The sequence below is a fragment of the Monodelphis domestica genome, chromosome 4 (assembly GCF_027887165.1).
Source record: "Monodelphis domestica isolate mMonDom1 chromosome 4, mMonDom1.pri, whole genome shotgun sequence".
Classification (NCBI taxonomy): domain Eukaryota; kingdom Metazoa; phylum Chordata; class Mammalia; order Didelphimorphia; family Didelphidae; genus Monodelphis; species Monodelphis domestica.
In genome coordinates, this window is record NC_077230.1 from 404,842,707 (window position 1) to 404,862,629 (window position 19,923).

The 19,923-nt window shown below is 55.2% G+C and overlaps 1 protein-coding gene and 1 long non-coding RNA gene across 4 annotated transcripts; one reads left to right on the forward strand and one right to left on the reverse strand.

The window, feature by feature from the left end:
* Positions 1–412: 412 nt before the first annotated feature.
* Positions 413–19,276, forward strand: KLHL21 (kelch like family member 21). Of its 3 annotated transcripts, none has more exons than XM_056795906.1 (5): positions 413–493; positions 10,452–11,510; positions 14,163–14,568; positions 17,448–17,520; positions 18,000–19,276. In XM_056795906.1, exons 2-5 carry the CDS (start codon positions 10,490–10,492, stop codon positions 18,294–18,296), a joined length of 1,797 nt encoding a protein of 598 aa, XP_056651884.1. In that variant the 5' UTR covers positions 413–493; positions 10,452–10,489; the 3' UTR covers positions 18,297–19,276. The 3 variants fall into 3 exon arrangements, with proteins under 3 accessions (XP_056651884.1, XP_056651881.1, XP_056651883.1); XM_056795903.1 differs by lacking the exon at positions 413–493 and adding an exon at positions 9,018–9,411; XM_056795905.1 differs by lacking the exon at positions 413–493 and adding an exon at positions 9,473–10,141.
* Positions 1,528–11,174, reverse strand: LOC107650522 (uncharacterized). Its single transcript, XR_008911580.1, has 3 exons — positions 11,042–11,174; positions 3,329–3,486; positions 1,528–1,734 (listed from the first exon to the last, which is right to left on the reverse strand). It is a non-coding gene; the product is annotated as an uncharacterized LOC107650522 (long non-coding RNA).
* Positions 19,277–19,923: the final 647 nt, after the last annotated feature.

Consider the following 19,923-nt stretch of genomic DNA (forward strand, 5'->3'; position numbering starts at 1 on the left):
TTTCTTCTCGAGGGTCGCCGTTTCTCTCCTAATGGGGCGGAGGTCCCTCTCAGTGGAGGGGGGACAGTGTCGCCTGAAGGGGGTGTGTTTGGGGGGACGAGGGTGTTTGTTCTGCACCTTCGATTTGGTAGTGGGAGAAGCTTTCCGAAGGGGGCGTTTTCTACTCAGCCCTCCTCCATCGGTCTTGCTCCCCTCCACACACCCCCTTTTTTGGGGGGAAAAGAGACGGGTCATCCCTACTCTCCTCCGTGTCCTCCTCCCCCTCCCTCGTTTTCTCTCACCCATCCCCCTTTTTTGAGGGGGTTTGAAGGCTGTCCTCCTTCTCTATCCCCCCCACCCCGCCTCCCCAGGGTGTGGGTGGGGTTCTGTGTCTCCTCCCATCGCGGGAGGGGGGGGGGATACTGAGCTCCCCGTGGCCTCGCCCTGCATTTGGTCTCGCTCCTCTGGTGTGTGGCGTTTGCAGGTTGTCTTCGGTTTGTCCCCGCATTTCCTGGTGAAGTTGTCTTGTTGATTCCTTCGATTGGTTCTGCCCCTCCTCCTCCTCCTTCGGCTCTCTCCCTCCGCCTTCTCTTCTTCCCTCTATCTTCTTTTTTCTGATTTTCTCCTTTTACTTTCTCTTTCTTTCTCCTCTGTTACTCCCTACCTCCTATCTTTCTCTCCTCTCTCTCGCCCTTCGTCTTTCTTTCTCCCTCGTTCCTTCTTTCCATTCCCCTCTGTCACTCCCTTTTCTCTCTCCTCTCTCTCTCTTCGCTTCCCCTTTGGTCTTTTCTCTCTCCATTTCTACTCTCCTCTTTTTTCTCCTTTTTCTTTCCTTCTCACTTTCCCTCCTCCCTGTGTCATTCCCTTCTCTTCCTTTCGCCCCTCTTCCTTTTTCTTTCTCCCTCTATTCTTTCTTTTTCCCCTCTCTTTTTCTCTGGACTCTCTTCTCTCGCCCCAAATTTTCCCTCTGTCTGCTTTTCCTCTGTCTCTCCCCCCCTCCTCGATCCTTTTCTCTTCCCATCCCCACCCCCAACCTGTTTTTTTAGACTGTACTTCAGCGTGGTATTATTTGAACAATGTAATGGGCACTTCCCCCTCCCTTTTTTCACAAATATAGCTAGCAGTCACTTCAAGTGAAATGTTTGGGGTTTTTTAAAATTCCTTTCAGGAAGTTTTTTTTACCCAGTTTATATATGTAGGACTTTATTTAATTCATATATTTCATTATTTTAAATTTGTGCTTTGCCTGTTTTGCTTGCTGATGGAATGGTTTTTAAAAAATGTTTTAAAATTGCAAAAATTAAGGGTTGTAAGAATTGAGTGCAGTATGTTGTGTGTATTGTTTTGGCAGTTTAACTTGATTTTGTTTTCTTTGGTGGGATTCCAGTGTGTACTATGGAGTATCTTGGGACATTTTACTTAATTTTAAACTGATCTGTCCTGTTAGAAATTACTGTTATTGGGCTGCAGGATTTAGAATTGTAAGGAACCCTAATGATACCTGAATGCAACTCATTGATTTTACTGACAAGACATTGGAGGCTCAGAGAAATTAAATAACTTTCATTGGTAAGTAAATAGGCCCATCCTTTTAATATTTTTAGTGACCATTGCTAGAAGAAATATTGAGCAAGTTTACACAGTTTACAGATGGTAAATATTTTTAAAAGACTGCATAACCTCTTGTTGTGGAGAAATGATGTAGAAGAAGCCAGAAGATTCTGTGTAAATGGAGTCCATGTTAACAAGAAGGGTCTAGAAGAAAAAAACAAAAACATTACATTCTGCTCACAAAGTAGCCTTTTGGAGATACTACAGTTAAAAAAAATTAAGTGAAGGGTGCAAATGTTTTCTTATGGGAGTGGTGGGTCCTGGATTGAGTGTCTGCAATCTGAGCCAATAACAAAAAAGGTCAGTGTTATTTTCCTGGTGACAGTCCTCTCTAGGAAGCTGTAGGGGCCTGGCACTTGGTAGGTGATTAATAAATGCCAGTTGACTTGGCCTCCCTGAGAGTAAGTAGCAAGTTGGGAGCCCTTCTCTCCCTCCCCTCCCCCACCAAGGCCCATTAGGGGGAGGGAGGCCATGGGTCATGCTTGAAATGAACAAACTGGCCTTGCTGATTTGTTCATTTCAGCTGTTGAAACAAAGTGTCCAGAAACACTGGGTGATCTGTTCTCACTCCAGCAAGGGGCATCATGCCTGCGGGCCCAAAGGCCACAGCATGCCATGGTCAGATTCACCAGCTGCAATCACAGGCAGGGTTTGGTTCTACCAAGCCTGAAAAAGGGTAAATGCCAAGAGCTGTTCGTTGGGTCCCCGGTCCGCCCTCTGTAAAATGGAAGTTGGGCGAGGTTACTTCTAAAGTCACTTCTAGCCCTACACCCCACAGGTCCACTTATCTCACAGGGGAATTATGAGGAGAAAAACTTTATATGGAGCAATTGAGCACCAATGCTGGGATGCAAAGAAAAAATTAAAGCACTTCTCTGACTTCAAGGAGTGTTTGTGTTCTAAGGAAGGGTATAGCATCTTTGCAAGAGTAAATAGTGGGGTGGGAGAAGGAAAGGGGAAAAAGATTTTTAGACAGCTAATGGGAGAATTTGTTTCTCTTAGCTAGGCATATTATAATTTATTACATATTTATGTTATCTGATTATACTGTTACATATTTTGTTAAAAAATAAATGGTAACTAAAAAAGGAGAAAAAATGTAAGAGTAAATACAGATTGCATTAAAATAATCACAGTTTTTGAGGGGGGGGGGAAGACTAAGGCCTCTTGAAGTAAGGGGCCCCTTAGTGGCCCTCCAAGGGAGCTGAGGATTCCAAGAGGCAGGGGAGGACAAGGAAGGGGGAGAATACCAAGTCAAGAAGAGCCAATAGACCAATTTAGCTAAAGCAGGTGTATGTATAGATATAAAATATACTTTATAATATATAATATGTAATATATAAATACGAGATTCTCCAGTATTCTAATGTGAGGGTACTTTTTTGTTCCATGAACCTTTCTCGGAATAATGTTTATAAATGCATAAAATAAACATGATCATGAAGAAAAAGTTATATTGAAATTGCAGTTATGGAATTTGTTTTTAAAATGAGCTCATAGACCCCAAGGTAAGACCTGCTCCATTGGGATCAACTACCTATTCTTCCTAGGGCAGAGGATCACAGCTTTAGATTGGGGGGGGGGGGGGAATCTCTAAGGTCATGTAGTCCAACCTCTTCATTTTAGGAATAAAACAGCCTAAGTGGCTTGCTCAAGGTCATAAAAGTAGTAACTAGAGAAGCTGGGGCTTGAACCCAGGTCCCTTTCAGTTCTTCTGCTTGTTTTCCTGTAAATTTACCTTTGGGAGTCATAGAATCAGAACTGGCAGTCCAATCCCCTGTCTTTATTTTAAAGCTCAAGAAACTTGAGGCCCAGAGAGCTTAAGTTTTGAAACCAAATCCTCAGATTCTAAATTGGTGTTCTCACCTCTTCTTTAGAATTGCATAGGTCTTTTATCTGTTAGAAAAGAATTAAACCTTTCAGGATGAGTGGGGAATTATTTTGTAGTAGAATAATCCAAATTCATATTTTTATTGTCTTGGCATGTTGTTTACAATGTGAATATTAAGCAGTGCAAGTATTTTAGGTCCCATTTCCCAAATTTGGAAAGGGATGCTTACAGAAAAATAGCCTCAGCATATTCCAAGCTCATAAAATCTCAGCCTTGGAAAGACCCTTGGACTTCTGATGGAACAGGCTGCCCTCCTTCTGATAGAGCCAAACTCCAAGGGCAGACAGAGATGTTTTTTGTCCGGACACATGGTCAATAAGGGAATTTCTTTTGCTCAACTATATATTTTTTGTAATGGTTTTTTTTTTCTTTGCCTTTCCAATGGGGGGGGGGGGTTGGAAGCTGATTCTTTATTTGGGGGAAAAAAAGTTAAAAAAACAACAACCACCTTGTGAACAAGTAAGAATTGCAGTTGAACACCTGATTTCTCCCCCCATTTTCTCCTCCCACAAAAAGAGGCCTCAGACCAAGTCCGCTTGTATCAGAACAGGAATTCTCTCTACAATATACCTGAGAGTTGGTTAGCCAGCCTCTGCCCAAAGAGCTCCAAAAATGGGGAACTCCTCATCCCAGAGGCAGCTCGCTCCATTCTAAAAGAATTCTCATCAGTGACGAAGTAGATCCCCTCACAGGGGGTCCAAATCTTATTTCCCTCTGACTCTGGTCTAAGCATCCGGGTGGCTGATGGCTAGCCTTTTGCCTTGCACCCACTCTTACTGTGAACCCCAGAGGGCAGGGAAGTCCTTTCTACCTCATGTTTTTGTCATTTATTTGTTCACTCTCCACCAGAGGCCAGCAATCGACTTTTAGACATTCGGTATCAGACATATTAAGAAAATTGCACTGGGGCATTTTAAGAGGCTGCCCAAATTCTTCCAATGTTTACTAGCAGGGGATCAGCTAGGTGGTCCAGTGGATTGAGAACCAGGCCTTTGAGATGGGAGTGCCGGGTTCAAATGTGGCCTCAGACACTTCTCAGTCACAACCCTGGGCAAGTCACTTAACCCCCATTGCCTAAACTTTACCATTTACTTAATACTTACACAGTATTGATTCTAAAGCAAAAGGGAAGTGTTTTTGTTTCAATAAAATCAAGTAATAGATACAATAATAGTTCACATTTCACAAAGCTCTTGAAAGCCTACAGAACATGGTCCTCCCAACAACCTGGAAAGTAGAGAGCCATGTTGTTTCCATTTTAAAGATGGGAAAGTTGAGGCTCATAGCTAGGCCCAGCATCTATCTGGCTGACTCCAAGCCTGGGAGCTTAGTTTCTAGAACAGCAAAAAGTTGGGGCTGCTCATGACTATTAGGAGGAATGAAAAGTCTTAACTTGGTTCATGTCTCCTGACAACTTTTCTTATTTGAACAATGTATATTGCTGGAGGCTAGAATCTTGAGGTTTTTAAAATAGATGAGACCGGAGAGCAGAGACTTGGCAGTGCTGAGCTTCTGGTGCCCCCCCCTCCACCTCTTTTCCCCAACAAAATAACTGCTCTATTGGAGCACTTGTAGCTTCAGGGCTTGTGCATGGCCCAAGCCATCTTTGCACAGAAAAATTGGAATGTGAGAGAGCCTTGGAATTTCTCTTTCCTCGCAGGTAGCCTGCCTTACAGTTTTCATGATCAGCCTTTTTAATTTTTTCTGCTCTGCAGATGATTTCCTTCAGTGGAACACAGTGCCCTCACCCTGGCCTTGAATGAACAGCTTCCCCAGATCCCCTGGGGGGCAAGAGGGGGGTTGTTTGCTCTTTTCCTAGGAAAAGCCTGACTACTTCCTCCCTGCTGTGCTGGCAGAAGGGAAATGAGAGATTATATAGTCTATCCATTGACCTTCCAAAGTCTTGATGATCTTGGTATGGTGTCGGGAAATTCCACTCCATTCAGCCTCCTCTGTCCTTGGCCTTGGACAGAGGGGGTGAGGGAGTGGGAGGGAGTATCAGTGGGGCAACAGATGATCAGGAACCCTTTGGGGGTTTTCTTCACACAGATAACTAGAGGGCATGGCCCTGTCCTTTTCCAGCTCATTTTACAGATGAGGAAAACGAGGCAATCATGGTGAAGTGACTTGCCCAGAGTCACATTGTGAGGAAGTGTAGGAGGCCAGATTGGAACTCAGAAAGTTGAGTCGCCTAACTGCCAGGGACAAAAGATAAAAAAGCACCCAGAGTCCTTTGAAAACTGAAGGAGGGAGGGGATATTTTCAACTGAGAAAAGGCCAAAAGGCTTCCAGAAGGGAATGTCAGGGCTGAAACACAGGGGGAGATCATGGGAAATAAGGTGGGAAACGCCAGGCTAGAGCACACCTAAAGAGTTCCCAAAGGGACCGGAGACAACTCTACGTTGTTTAAAAAGACACACATTTTTAAGCCGTCTTACAGAAGTTCACTTTTTCATATACATTTCTCCTCCGTTTCTGTTCTTCCTCATCTACCGAAATGTTTGTGTTTATTGTTCATTATTGTCAAGTACATAATCAAAAAACATTTTAAATAAAGAGTTGAATCCCCTTTTGTCAGGCCTCAAATACCAGGCTAGGGAGTTTTTATTTTATCCGGAAAGTAACAGAGAGCCATAGACAGTTGTTGAGCAGGGAGTGGCTCCCTGTGAGTGGATTTGGAAAGGACTTCATTGATCCAGCAGCTCCTTGAATCTGGAGGGTGGAAGAAAGAAGTGGGTTCGAGGAGGTGATGTGGAGGCTTTGAGCCTGGAGAACAGAAAATGAGTGGCAGGCTTTAGTCCTCATCAGGTTAGGACAACACAAAAATCATTAATGGACTGGCTTTAAGACCTCTCCATGAGGCTCTACGCCTCTGGCTCAGTCCCCTGAGTCATCCCAGGAACAACTCTAAGCCAAGGCGGTTAGGTGACTGGCCCAGGGTCACACAGCCAGGAAGGGTCTGAGGCCAGATGGGAACACAGGCAGAGGACTCTTCCGGTTCTCCTCTTCCTCCCCCAGAGACCAGGTGGCAAATGTTCTCATCTCTGTATTTTTAAAGTTGTGTGGCCTGCTTTCAGCATCTCGGTGCATCATCCTGTCTGCCTAGAATGGAGGTCAGGCCGGGTGCCTGCCCGTCTCTCCGGTGGATCAGTCTTCCGAACATGCTACTGTCAAGAGTCCATTGCTCCCTTTTTAAAAAGCACTTTAGAGGAGGTCGCTTCTGATTTGGATTTTGTCCAGCAGCTACCTTCCGGGATCCAAACCCAATCAGCAATGGGGCTCCGAGTGCTTAAGTACACTCCAGGTGCTCTTTTGAGTCCAGGCAAGGGGACGAGGGCAGCCAGAGGGCTGGGCCCGGCATCAGGAAAGTGGCTCTTGCCCCCTTCCTGGCTGTGCAGCCCTGGGCCAGTCGGGTGAGCTAGAGAAGGGAAAGGCAGGCACCCCATTGTCTTTGCCAAGAAAACCCCCCAGACAGGCCACAGAGAGGGAGGGGACAGGACTGAACACAGCCAGTGTAGATGGAGCCATGCCAGAGACGGGCACCGGACGAGAATTTCCCAAGACGGGAGGAACTCCTCTAGTGCCAGGCTCCGAGAGGGGCCGCTTTCTCCAGGAGGAATGTGTCCATTTCTGTTCCTTTTCCTTCTCCCTTAGGTTTTCTTTCTGCCACATCCCCCATTTATGGCCTGTAGGGAGAAGGCGGATTCCGCTTCTTAGGGCGCCCTCAGTGGGGTGGGGGTTTGCCTCATCAGGACTCTGCTTGTCCATCAGACAGGCCGGGGTGAGCCAGCCGACACATAGTTGAAATTCCAGAGCGGCACATGGGGTGGAAGGCTTCTCTGAATGGGTTGTGGACATTAGTCATTGGGATGAGGGAGGATGAGGAGCTGCCATCCCACTCTGGGATGTAGCAGTGGTGCCTCCCCCTGTCAAGCCCTCGCTCCAGGCCACTGCCGCCCTGCTGTGGATCTGCTTTGGCAGTCCATTTATGGGCAACACCTGGCTGCCCGATGGCGGAAGATGCGCCCGCAGCCAGAGTCTCGGAGGGACCTCGATCCTTCTCCTCGGGTGCCCGGGGCTGCCAATGTTAGGAACTGAGACACCAGGAAACTCTGAAGGTTGCTGGGCCTCCTGTATTTATGAGATGAGAAGGGAGAGTGGCTTCTCCAGGGCACCGACCCACTAGTAGCATTGTTTAACCCCTTCCCTCCCCTCTTAGAATTGTAATGATTAAAATAGTGGAAGACTTAAATTGTAGTAGATATAAGAGTGGATGAGTAAATAGTGACTGCAGAAAATATGGTTTCAAGACAGTGTCTTGTTTTAGAATCAAATAATATAAAGTGGTCGCCAGGGAAAAATTCCCAATTATTAAATATACCCAAGTCAGCTGGGTTTTATAGAGATTTTAATTAATACAAATGAGGAGTTAAAGAAAAGGAGAGAAAGAGAGAAAAAAGGGAATAATGAGAAAAGGATAGGCCGGCCCAGGGCAGCCCTGGACAACCCAGGCCTAAGCCCTAAGAGAAAGATCATTCAGTCTTAAATCACTCACCACAAGATTTGTCCAAGCAAGGATTTTAGTGTTCAGGGAGACACCAGGCCACCTCCATCTCAGCTGACTCCACCAGCTCAATCCTGAATCTGTATCTGAATCTGAATCTGAATATTCTCAGCTCCCTTTCTGAGTTCCTTTTAAAGGGAATTTTCTCCTATGTCACCTCCCCTAAATTCTTACATTTACCAATCACAGTAGACTGTTTCCAAAGGACAGACCATTCTTAATTCATACCTGAGAAGTCTAAACTTTTGAGTAATTTTCGCCTGAGTAAGTTCTCACCTCTTTGCCTTTTGCAAGTTCACAAGTTGCCTGACCCTTATAGGTACTTAGCACCCTTTTGTATTAGTTCTAAAAATAGGTACAGCTTAAGAACTTTTTGCCTTATTATAAGTATGGGTTTAAGTACTTTTCATTGTTCAGCAAAGAGTTTACAACTTTATCTTCCCCTAAAGCAGGCTTAAGTAGGGGTGGAGTAGAGGTCTTCACATTTGTTTAAATGCTGTAGATTAACTGTGGAAGAGACATTAAAATAAAAGGAAATAGTTTCCAAGTAGATCATTATCTGTCCTTTGTAGGCAGAGGATGACAGGAAGGCCAGGCTGAGTGTCAGCCGCATATTATGGCCTATTTCATGTTATATTAAGTATAGAGCTGGCCTCTGGGCACAGGCCCTGAAGAAGCTCTGGACAGTAACAATGTAGGGCATTCTTGTTCAGCCATGGTCAGCTCTCCGGAACCCCATCTGAGCTTTTCTTGGCAGACATGTTGTCGTGGAGTCTCCTTTCCCAGGCAAACGGGTCAGTGACTTGCCCAGGGTCACACTGCTAGGAAGCATGGGAGGCAGGCCTGAGGAGGAAAGGTCTGGGAATAGGGAGGGCATGGGAGGGGAGCTGAGACCCAACAGAAAATGAGCTGAATTTGAAACCAAGCACTCTTCTCTTAGTTTGATGTTTGACATTGAAGACCAAGGAGGCACCCTAGCTTGGGGCGCTTGCTTGCTTGCTTTTTAGGTTTTTGGAAATTTCTATTTAATTAGTTAATTTAGACTATTTTTCCATGGCTCCAAGATTCATGTTCTTTCCCTCCCCTCCTCCCATCCCCCCCCAAAGCCAAGGCACAATTCCACTGGTTTTACATGTGTCATTGATCAAGACCTGTTTCCATATTATTGATATTTGCACCAGGGTTGAGTCTATATCTTGGGGCGCTTTCTTAATGCTCCCTCCATCTCATCTCATGAAGTCCAAGATTCTGAGTTCAAATGCCACCACATATTCCCTGTGTGACCTTCACTGAGCTGGACCCCCTGGGGATTGCACCAGACAGGAGCAAGCAGGGCCAGGGTGGCCCCTGGATTCCATGCCTCCAGGTCCGTGTCCCCCGTGATATCCTTCTAAAGTGCATGGCACAGAGCACACACAATACATGTGTGTGCATCCCCCGCGGGTATACTCAGGAGACACCACTACATACCACAGAGGCTGGTACAGACCATCTTGGAACGCTCTTTCCCACCCATTTAGGAGTGGCCAGGGCAGGGAGCAGGAATGCTCCGCTTTGAAGAGCCTGCCTTAAAGCACCGGCTGTTCCTCCACCGCTAGGGCGCCCCGGGGAACTCTGGGGGCCGCCGAGAATGAGTACTGGGCTGGGGGTTGGGCTGGGAGAGCTAGGGACCGACTTTTCAGGAAGTTGAGTCCGCGACAGCCTGGGAGATTCGATCCGGGAGTGCCCGCGGCCGAGACCGCGGTGGCCCCGCCCCGCGGAGTCCAGGTGCTTAGCACTACATTGTTTGTGTTTACGGAGCGGCGCTGGGCGCGGCGGGGGCTTGAGGAGGTGTTTCTGTCCTCTCCGCGCCGGCCTATCCCGGGCTCTAATTCCCGCCGTAGTTTGTTCCCTCTTCCCCGCGAGCAGTTAGTTTATCCCGGGATGGCCCACTGCCCTTGGCACCGTCAGCCCAAGTAGGGGCGGAGGGTGGAGAGGCGTGGGGCGGCCCCAGGGAGGAGCCGGCTGAGGGAGGGAGGGCCAGTGAGTCAGGCGGCTCACTCCGAGAACCAGCCGGGGCCAGGCCGACTCTGCCGCCCAGCACTCCTGTCTCCTCAGTAAGCTCGAGAGGAAGGGGGTCATTGCATTTTGCGTCTCGGGTTACAGCGCAGGACCGGGAGGAGGCGGGGGCGCCTCGCGCCCAGCTTGGGCAATCCGCGGGAGGCTCCCGGAGCGTCCACGGCTCAGCGGGGAGAGGGTTAAGTGGGCGGGGGCCGCAGGCTGGGAGAGGGACTCTTGGTGGGGCCCTGACGGCCACGTGGGCTGGGCAGCTCGGCCGGGGGAGGGAAAAGGAAGCAGGGAAGGTATTTATAGCGGCGGCGGCGGCGCCCGGGCCGAGCCGAGCTGAGCCCAGCGTCTCTCCTATAGGCACCGGCACGGGCCAGCACACGATCCCCTACCGAGGCATGGAGAAGCCGGCGCCCTCGGCTGTGTTGCCCTTCTCGGACCCGGCACACGCCCTGAGTCTGCTCCGGGGGCTGAGCCAGCTGCGCGCCGAGCGCAAGTTCCTGGACGTGACCCTGGAGGCGGCGGGCGGGCGCGACTTCCCCGCGCACCGAGCGGTGCTGGCGGCGGCCAGCCCTTACTTCCGCGCCATGTTCGCGGGCCAACTTAGGGAGAGCCGAGCCGAACGGGTGCGGCTGCACGGCGTGCCGCCCGACATGCTGCAGCTGCTGCTGGACTATAGCTATACGGGCCGGGTGGCGGTGAGTGGGGACAACGCGGAGCCCCTGCTGCGCGCCGCCGACCTGCTGCAGTTCCCGGCCGTGAAGGAGGCGTGCGGGGCCTTCCTTCAGCAGCAGCTCGACCTGGCCAACTGCCTGGACATGCAGGACTTCGCTGAGGCCTTCAGCTGCGCGGGGCTAGCAGGCGCGGCGCAGCGCTTTATCCTACGCCACGTGGGCGAGCTGGGAGCTGAGCAGCTGGAGCGCCTGCCCCTGGCCCGCCTGCTGCGTTACCTGCGCGACGACGGACTCTGCGTGCCCAAGGAGGAGGCCGCCTACCAGCTGGCCCTGCGCTGGGTGCGGGCCGACCTGCCGCGCCGAGCCGCGCACTGGCCACAGCTGCTGGAGGCCGTGCGCTTGCCCTTCGTACGCCGCTTCTACCTGCTGGCGCACGTGGAGGCCGAGCCGCTAGTGGCGCGCTGCCCGCCGTGCCTGCGCCTGTTGCGCGAGGCCCGTGACTTCCAGGCAGCGCGCTATGATCGCCACGACCGTGGGCCCTGCCCCCGCATGCGTCCCCGCCCCTCCACCGGCCTGGCTGAGATCCTCGTGCTCGTGGGCGGCTGTGACCAGGACTGTGACGAGCTGGTCACCGTGGACTGCTACAATCCGCAGACCGGCCAGTGGCGCTACCTGGCTGAGTTTCCAGATCACTTGGGCGGGGGCTACAGCATCGTGGCTCTGGGCAACGACATCTATGTCACAGGTGAGGATGGGGGGGAGGGGCACTTTCAGCCAGCCCCCATTATCGAACACCCGCCCAGAATCAGAGCTAGCTGCCCTCGAGCCCCCCTAAGCCAAGCCCCTGGCAGTGAGGGAGGAGAAGGAAGCAGATCTAGAAACAACCAATGACAGGCCGGGATTCATGCTCAGTCCTTGATTTGGCTTGTTTAGGGAATGCGGGGGTGGCCGCCTCCCCAGGAGTGCCGGAGGGCTGGCGCCCTCGCCCCCACCCTGCTCTGATGCGTCAAGAAGTTCGTTTCCAAAGTCAAAGCCGGGGGTGGCAGAGGGGGAGGGAGAGGGAGAGCTCCTTCCTTCCTGTGGTGCCTACCTGGGCCTTGTTGGACTGAACTTAGCCATGGTCAGTCTCATTTCTTACTCCAAGGTTAGCTCCCCAGGGCCCCTGTTCTAATTAAGCAGGACCTACCGAACCGGCCCCCTCTGGCTCTCCTCCCGCCGGCCCCCTCACAGAACCCTTATTGTTTCCCTAATTGGCTTATAGATGACTAGGGCTGAGTGTGGGAGCCCTGCCTCGCCCAGCCCAGCCCCTGCTCTGTTTTAGGGACTGGCTGGTGCCCGGAACAAGTGCCCTCCCCCCGGGCTCTGAGCAGGAAATATTTTCTGCAGGGCCTTTGAGTCAGGCACCTTGCTTGCATTTGATATAGGCTCGAAGTCACGTGGTGTGTGGGCTGCCCTTCCCAGCGAGTGTAAACAGAGTCACATGGTAACTGATTTTCTTCCCGGGAACTTGGCTGGGAACCCAAGGCAGTGCCGAGTCACTCCCGGTGGGTCTGGGCCAACCCAGGTCTCAGGGTCCTATTTTTGTCAAGGTCCCCCGGAGCACCCCATGCCTGGGTAGTGGCCTGTTTTGTTGTTTGGGCAGAAAGTCCCTGATGGAGGTCGTCCTTCCCAGAAACACCTGGACCTCCATCTCGCCTTGCTTCAGCCCACAGAGCTGGCATCTCGGCCCAGAGGAGCAAAGTAAAGTAGTTCTTCCACGCTTGAATTATTTAGAGGACTGCCTATATGACTGCGAAATGAGGGACCCTGGGAAGGCTTCTGGAAGACGGGGACAGACATTTGGATCCTTTACCTTCTCTCTTAGAATCAATGCTGTGTATCGGTTTCAAAGTAGAAGAGTGGGCTGGGCTAGGCAATGGGGGTGAAGTGACTTGACCAGGGTCACACCGCTAGGAAGTGTCCGAGGCCAGATTGGAACCCAGGACCTCCCATTTCCAGGGATGGAAACTCCCTGAGCCCTTTCTGCTGACCGGGCCCATTGACTGCTAGGTTGTTGATGCAATATAGTGGAGGTTTGGCACTCTCCCTTTCCCCGGGGACTGGGAGAGCTTAGCACAATGCCTCTTGCTTACTTAGTGGGTGCCCCGGTGAAGGCTCATTGGTGGAGAGACTCCCTAAGGAGAGGTGAGGTAGAGAGGAGCGGAGAGGCTTTGGAAAACCCTTCCTTGTTTTCTCCTCTGCTTAAAAAAGAGGAGACCGGGCCGACGGCACGTCGTCTTGGGCCCCCGCCAGCCCTCACCGCCTGCGCCTTTTCCAAGGTTGGTTTGGGAGCTCGGAAAAGAACTTGGTGTTCGGAGCGGCGCATCCTGGCAAGTGCAGCTCCCCCTCCGCAAGGTCAGCCTCCCAGTCTGGGGGTCCCACGCACGGAGCCCCCCAACAGCCGAGCCAACTGGTCCTCTGTTTAGACAACTGCTCTAAGGGAGCGCAGCTGCCTGGCCCCATTCCTGGAGGGGGGGAAGAATGCCCTTGGAAGCCATTCCCATTCAGAGAATGCTCGCAGGGCTCGCCCAGGGGGCCTTCCGGGCAGGGACTCTTTCTAGCCCTGGGTTTAAGGGTTCTTTTCAGTCTCGCAGCCTTTTTTTAAACCTTTTACCTTCTCTTTTAGAAGCAATACTGGTATGGGTTCCAAGGCAGAAGAGTGGTCAGGGCTGGGCAATGGGGGTCAAGTGACTTGCCCAGGGTCACCGTGCTAGGAAGGGTCTGCGACCACCCTGGAACCCAGGACCTCCCATCTCTAGGTTGGCTCATTCTGCTGAGCCACTAACGCTGCTCTTAAGGCAGCAGGATTCTAGAAGTGGGCTTCCTGCCCATTGCATGTGGGACAGCCTGGCCCTCCCTTCGCGGGGTCCCCTAAAAGAATCACCCTGTTTCTGTAGCCCTTGGAAGGGCCTGTCACTTCACCTGACACTTTCACTGTCCCCCGAGCCTCCTGGTGTCAGGCTTGAGATCTCGTGGGTCCCGAGGGCGAGCCCCTGTGGGAGGGCCTGCTCCTACTTCGTGGCCTCTTCCTTGTGCCCATTTGACAGATAAGGGATGTCCGAGAGGAGGGAGGTCGCCTGGTCCTCGCCTCTCCCCAGCTGGCTGCTTTTGGAGGGGAGATGGGAAGCCAGGCCCTCTCCCGTTCGGCCACCGCCCTCAGGCCTCCCAGGGCTGGTGACCAGAGGCTCCCCGGCGCTGCGTAGAGGGGAGGCCGCAGAGGTGAACAGAGCCTTGGTTCTTTGGGAAGCGGCCTCCCAGGCCTGACTAGGCAGGTTTAGGGACGGCCCCCGTCACGCGTGGAACCCTAGAGCAGGAGGGCGCCAGGCCCGGATCTCAGCGGCTCCGCCTCCTCCCGCAGGAGGCTCCGACGGCTCGCGGCTCTACGACTGCGTCTGGAGGTACAACTCGAGCGTGAACGAGTGGACGGAGGTGTCCCCCATGCTGAGGGCCCGCGAGTACCACAGCTCCTCGGTGCTGGACGGCCTGCTCTACGTCGTGGCCTCGGACAGCACGGAGCGCTACGACCACAGCGCCGACGCCTGGGAGCCGCTGCGGCCCATGCCCTACCCCATGGACAACTGCTCCACCACGGCCTGCCGCGGACGCCTCTTCGCCATCGGCTCCCTGGCGGGCAAGGACACCATGGTGATCCAGTGCTACGACCCGGACAGCGACCTCTGGTCCCTGGTCAACTGCGGCCAGCTGCCGCCCTGGTCCTTCGCGCCCAAGACCGTCACCCTCAACGGGCTCATGTACTTCGTCAGGTGAGTCTGGCTCCCCCGGCCTCTGCGGGGCGCTCAGGCCGTCCAGGGGTGGGCTATGGACAGAGCTGGGGGGCCCTGCAGGTGCATGGGCTGTCTGGGGTGCAGGCCGTGGGCAGAGCCGGGGAGCTGGGCCTCTGGGGGACCCCGTGGGGCACTTCGGCCGTCTGGGGTGCAGGCCGTGGGCAAAGCTGGGGAGCTGGGCCTCTGGGGGACCCCGTGGGGCACTTCGGCCGTCTGGGGTGCAGGCCGTGGGCAAAGCTGGGGAGCTGGGCCTCTGGGGGACCCCGTGGGGCACTTAGGCCGTCTGGGGTGCAGGCCGTGGGCAAAGCTGGGGAGCTGGGCCTCTGGGGGACCCCGTGGGGCACTTAGGCTGTCTGGGGTGCAGGCCGTGGGCAAAGCTGGGGAGCTGGGCCTCTGGGGGACCCCGTGGGGCACTTAGGCTGTCTGGGGTGCAGGCCGTGGGCAAAGCTGGGGAGCTGGGCCTCTGGGGGACCCCGTGGGGCACTTAGGCCGTCTGGGGTGTGGGCTATGGACAGAGCTCAGGAGCCGGGCCTCTGGGGGGGCCCCGCAGGCACAGACTCCATCCTGGGAGAGTTTAATGCGGTTTTAATGGTGCTGCTTTCCCACACTCTGGTGGGGGGGCTAGGCTGGGCTGGAGGGTCAGGCGGGAGGTCCTGGGTTCCAATCCCCCCTGGGCAAGTCTCCTTAAGCTCCATTTCCTCATCTGGATAATAGGGGGAGTCTTGGAGTCCATCTTGAGTCCAAGGCAGAAGAGCAGTAAAGACTCCTTCCCTTCTGGCTTAGACTTGGGACTGTGTATTGGTTCCAGGAGGCCATGAGGGTGAGGTGACCCCCGGTCACCGGCTAGGATGTGCCTGAGGTCACATTTGAACCCAGGACCTCCCCTCCCCAGGCCCAGCGCTCTGCCCAATAGCTGCTCTAGAGATGGGGTTCTCCCTGGTGTGGCTCAGCAAAAGTTTATGAAGCCTTTACTATGTTGGAAGCACAGAGAGTGCCGGGGGGCGGGGGGGGGTGAGGGAGCAGGCCGGGGGGCAGAGGAGGAGGGGAAGCCCCTGAGCTGAGCTCCCTGGACAGCTTCCTCTGACCGCCTTCTCTTTCCTGAAAATGAGGGGAGTCGAGGGACCCTTTGGGGGGATCGGGGCGCCCTGCTTCCATGTGGGCTTCCTCTCAGGACGCCGGGAGGATGGGGTGCTCGTGGGGTTCGCCCTTTGCCCCCCCACAGTGAGGGCAGCACAGCCGGAGAGGTAGAGCCCGCCCTCCCCCCCAGCCCCTGGCCGGGCCCCCTCCCCCGCCTCCTGAGTCAGCGGAGGAGCTATAAATAGATCTCCCCAGAAAGGCCTCCTCTTGGGTTACAGCCTGGGCTGCGCCCTGTGACTGGCCAGGTGACCCCAGGGAGGCACCGAGGCCCCCCGAGCCTCCCTTTCCCCATCCGTCGGTGGGAGGCCGATAAAAGCGCTCGGCATGAAGGGGATCCCCAGGTCTGGGGCAGGCAGGGCCTGGGGCTGTGAAGGCCCCAATCATTGGCCTTCAAGGGCCTGGGCAAGCCCTCCTGCCCTGGGTGCCTGTTTCCCAGCCTGTGAGAGGACCTTTGTGGGGTGCTCAGGCGGCTCTTCGGCCCTGTGGTCTAAGATGGGGGGCCTCCTGGCTGAGTGACTGTGGATGAGTCACTGGACCCCTGGCCGGCCCCGACCCTCTCCTGCCTCGCCGGCAGAGCGTGTGGCCACGTGCACACAAGAGCAAATACACGTCGTTTTTAGGGTGCGCCTGAGAATCGGGCCCAGGCGGGAACATTCCGTGCACCCAGAACAGATCCGTGCATCGATCGAGTCTTGAAAGTGAATCTAGTTTACATTTAACAAGAAAGCGCGGAGGAAAGTCTTTGTTTTGTGTTTGTTTTCACATTTTACATACGTGTTTGCACGGGCACATACACGGGGACCGACAGACAGCACGACAGGCAAGCCGGGGCTGCTCACGCCTCCTGCCCGGAGGAAGCGGGCTGTTCTGGGGGGCCTCGGCCACTCGGAGTGGGCCAAAGTGGGGGGTCCCACCCACCCCCTTCTCTCCAGCGGGGCCCCCCAGGCTCGGATCCAAGCTCGTCCAGCCCCCTCGTGTTAGAGATGAGGAGATGGAGGTCCCGGGAGAGAAGAGGCCCGCCGTCCCTCCCGAGCCCCCGAGCTTCTTTGTGGCAGCCTCCTTTGTGCCTCTGCCCATTTGCTGTCCTTAGCGGGCCTCCCTCGGCCCTGCCTCGGAGCCAAGGCCAGGACCGATTCTCTCCCCACGGGGGCGGGGGCTGCAGCTCAGGCCTTGGCTTGGAGATGGATGGTGCGGACGAAGCGGAAGGGAGCCGCCTGGCGTGGCTTGCGTGGTGGCCGCTGCCTTGTGAGCTACCATTGATTTGAAGGATCCCGGCGGTCGCCTTGCTCCCTCTCCTCGCTCTGCCTTCTCCTTTGGCCACAAGCACTCCTGGGCGAGCCTCTGGACCGGGGGGGGGGGGGGGGGGGGCGCTTTCTCGGGGTCCCCGCCGAGGAGCCCAGAGCAGGACGGGCACGTGGGGGCCTCGTCCGGGCCGTCTCAGAGCCGGACGCGGCGGTCTCCCCAGCGAGCGGTCCCTCAGGTGCCCCTGCTGCCCGCGCGGACCCTCTTGCTTCCGGGGCCCTCTGGGCCAAACAGAACCGGCCCGGGGCATGCCGGCCACAGCTCCAGGGCCTGGGCTTGGTGGTTGCCATGGAAACAGCCGGCCCTCCTCCCCAGGGATGACTCGGAGGTGGCCGCTGCCCCTTGGGGGGGGGTCACTGTGCGGCCAGGGCAGGCGCGCCGGGCTCCCCCCTCATCGGCCCCCGCTTTGTCTCTCCCAGAGACGACTCTGCCGAAGTGGACGTGTACAACCCCGTGAAGAACGAGTGGGACAAGATCCCCGCCATGAACCAGGTACGTGCGGGCCGCGCCGCGGACGCTCCCTCTGTTGGTGCTTGCTTCTGGCAAGCGTCCCTCGTTGTCTGTGGCCCGGCTTCCTCCTCCTTTTCCCTTAGAGAATAAATAAAGGGGCCTGTCGGCCATACCTGACCCTGGAGCCGGCATCCTGCCTGGGATTCCCCGTCGGCCTCTTTTAGTTCTGAGGCAAACCGGATTCGGTGCCCAGGAAGGGGCGGAGGCTGCCTTTGCCTCGGAACTCGGGTCTTCCTGACCGTCCGCTGTGCTGCCCAGCTTTCACCCCCCCCCCCCCCCTGCCCCGTCCGTCCATCTGTCCCTAGGCTCGTGGGGGCAGCCTGGCAGTCCTGGGCAGGGCCCTGTCCGTCTATCCCTCATCCACCCACCCCCCACCTCCCCGTCTGTCCCTAGGTTCACGTTGGGGGGGTGCTGGGTGGGGGCTGCCCCTCACCCACCCCCGTCTGTCCGTCTGTCCCTAGGTTCATGTGGGGGGCAGCCTGGCGGTGCTGGGCGGGAAGCTCTACGTGTCCGGCGGCTACGACAACACCTTTGAGCTCTCGGACGTGGTGGAGGCCTTCGACCCCGAGACGCGGGCATGGAGCGTGGTGGGGCGCCTCCCGGAGCCCACCTTCTGGCACGGCAGCGTCAGCATCTTCCGCCAGTTCATGCCTCAGACCACGTCCGACGGGCACGGCTTCGACCCAGACGCCAACGACTGGAGCTCGAACCGAGCCCGGCCGCGGCCGCAGGAGGTGAACCTGAACGCGCTGCACTAGCCCCGGCCCTCGGGGACGCCGCTCGGCTCCCCGCCGCCATCTTCGTTCTCGGGGCGCCCGTGGGACGCGGGGCCGGCTCTGAAAGAGCCCCCCTCCTCGGCTCAGTGAGCACGCGCCTTCCCGAGTCAGCTGACGCACGTGCCCGTTTCCTGGGCGCTGGCGCCGTCTTCAGAGCGGCCGGGCACAAAGCCGGGGGCTAGGAGGGAGCCCGCTGGACGCCGGTGGCAGAAAAGGCCTCGATGGCCTTGTTTGTAAAGGGCTGCCCTCGCTCTGAAGGCTGAAGGACTGGCCGGAGAAGCGGGAGGACCCGGGTTCAAGCCCCAGCTCAGACACCCGCTGGGCGAGTGTCTGTGCACGGGCGGAGGAGGGCTCCCCCCAGGACTTCTGAGGAAATCCGCCCTGGGATTTTTGAAGTCACGTTTTACATTTCTAACCTCATCTGAAGGGACAGTTTTGCCTTGATCAGGACTCCCTGGCAGGGGATAGCAGTCCGACAGACAGACAGACAGACAATCAGCCCGGGGGATTGGAAGCCTTTTCCAAGTGCTGAGTCTTGCCGCGCTCCTTCGGCAGGAGGGGGCGACGCCGCCTGGTCGGCTGGCGCCCTCCCGGGCACGGTGCCCGCAGGGTCGAGTGAGGGATTTCCCGCTAGAGAAAGTGGCCTCCAGAGGGAGGCCGGCTGCCCCGCTGGCCTTCGCCCCGGGCGGGCACGGCCGGTGCTGGTGCGTGCGTGTCGCGGCACTCAGCTGAATTTGCCTTATAGGACGGGAGAGAGAATTCTCTGACGCCCCCGGAATGGGGAAGCCTTCTGTAAAGCGCTCCAATGTGTGCGGATCCTCCGGGGCTTCTTCCAGGCCAGAACCAAAGTGTGGAGTGGCTTCGTGTATTTATTTTGTGTGCCGGATTCCGTGTCCCGCGTCGTGTGTGAGGGAGGCCCCGCGGCCGTCCCGTACTTTTTTGAAATAAAGTCATTTCCTATACATTCGGGCTCCTTCATCCTGGGGGGGTGGGGATGGGGGTGCTGGGAAGTCCAGGGGCGTGGGGGAGGGGTGCTTAGCCCGTCAGCAGACCCCCGAGGCCGCAGCTGGCATGCCAAAGGGAAGAGGAGCTCCCAAAGAGCCTGGTGCTGCCGGATCAAAGAGGGCACTCGGGAGTGACGTGGAAGAAGGCTGGAGAGGACACGACTAAGGAAATTTGTTACCTGGAGTAGACTGGAAAAGGGGCAACTTGGGAGGCCAGTGGATAGCGTGCCAGGCCTGAACTTGGGTTCAAATCTGCCTTCAGAAAGGGGGGGTTAATGGGGTGTATCCCCTGTTTACATGCGTATAGGATTTGGGGGTTCGGTTTTATAAGATTACTATAAAATTAATGTGGAAATAGGTATGCGGTAATAATCTGCGTGTACCCCAGTGGAATTGCTCGTCCGCTCCAGGAGAGAGGAGGGAGAGAACCCGAATCGTGTAACCACGGACAGCTATTTAAAAAATAAAATTATGTTGTTGGCTAAAAAAAAGACTGGAAAGTTAGGAGAGGGTCCAGGGATCCATGGCTTTAAACATCAATAAATAAAACAAACTTTCCATTGGATGCTGGAGGTAATGGGGAGCACTGGAATTTGAATTAGAGA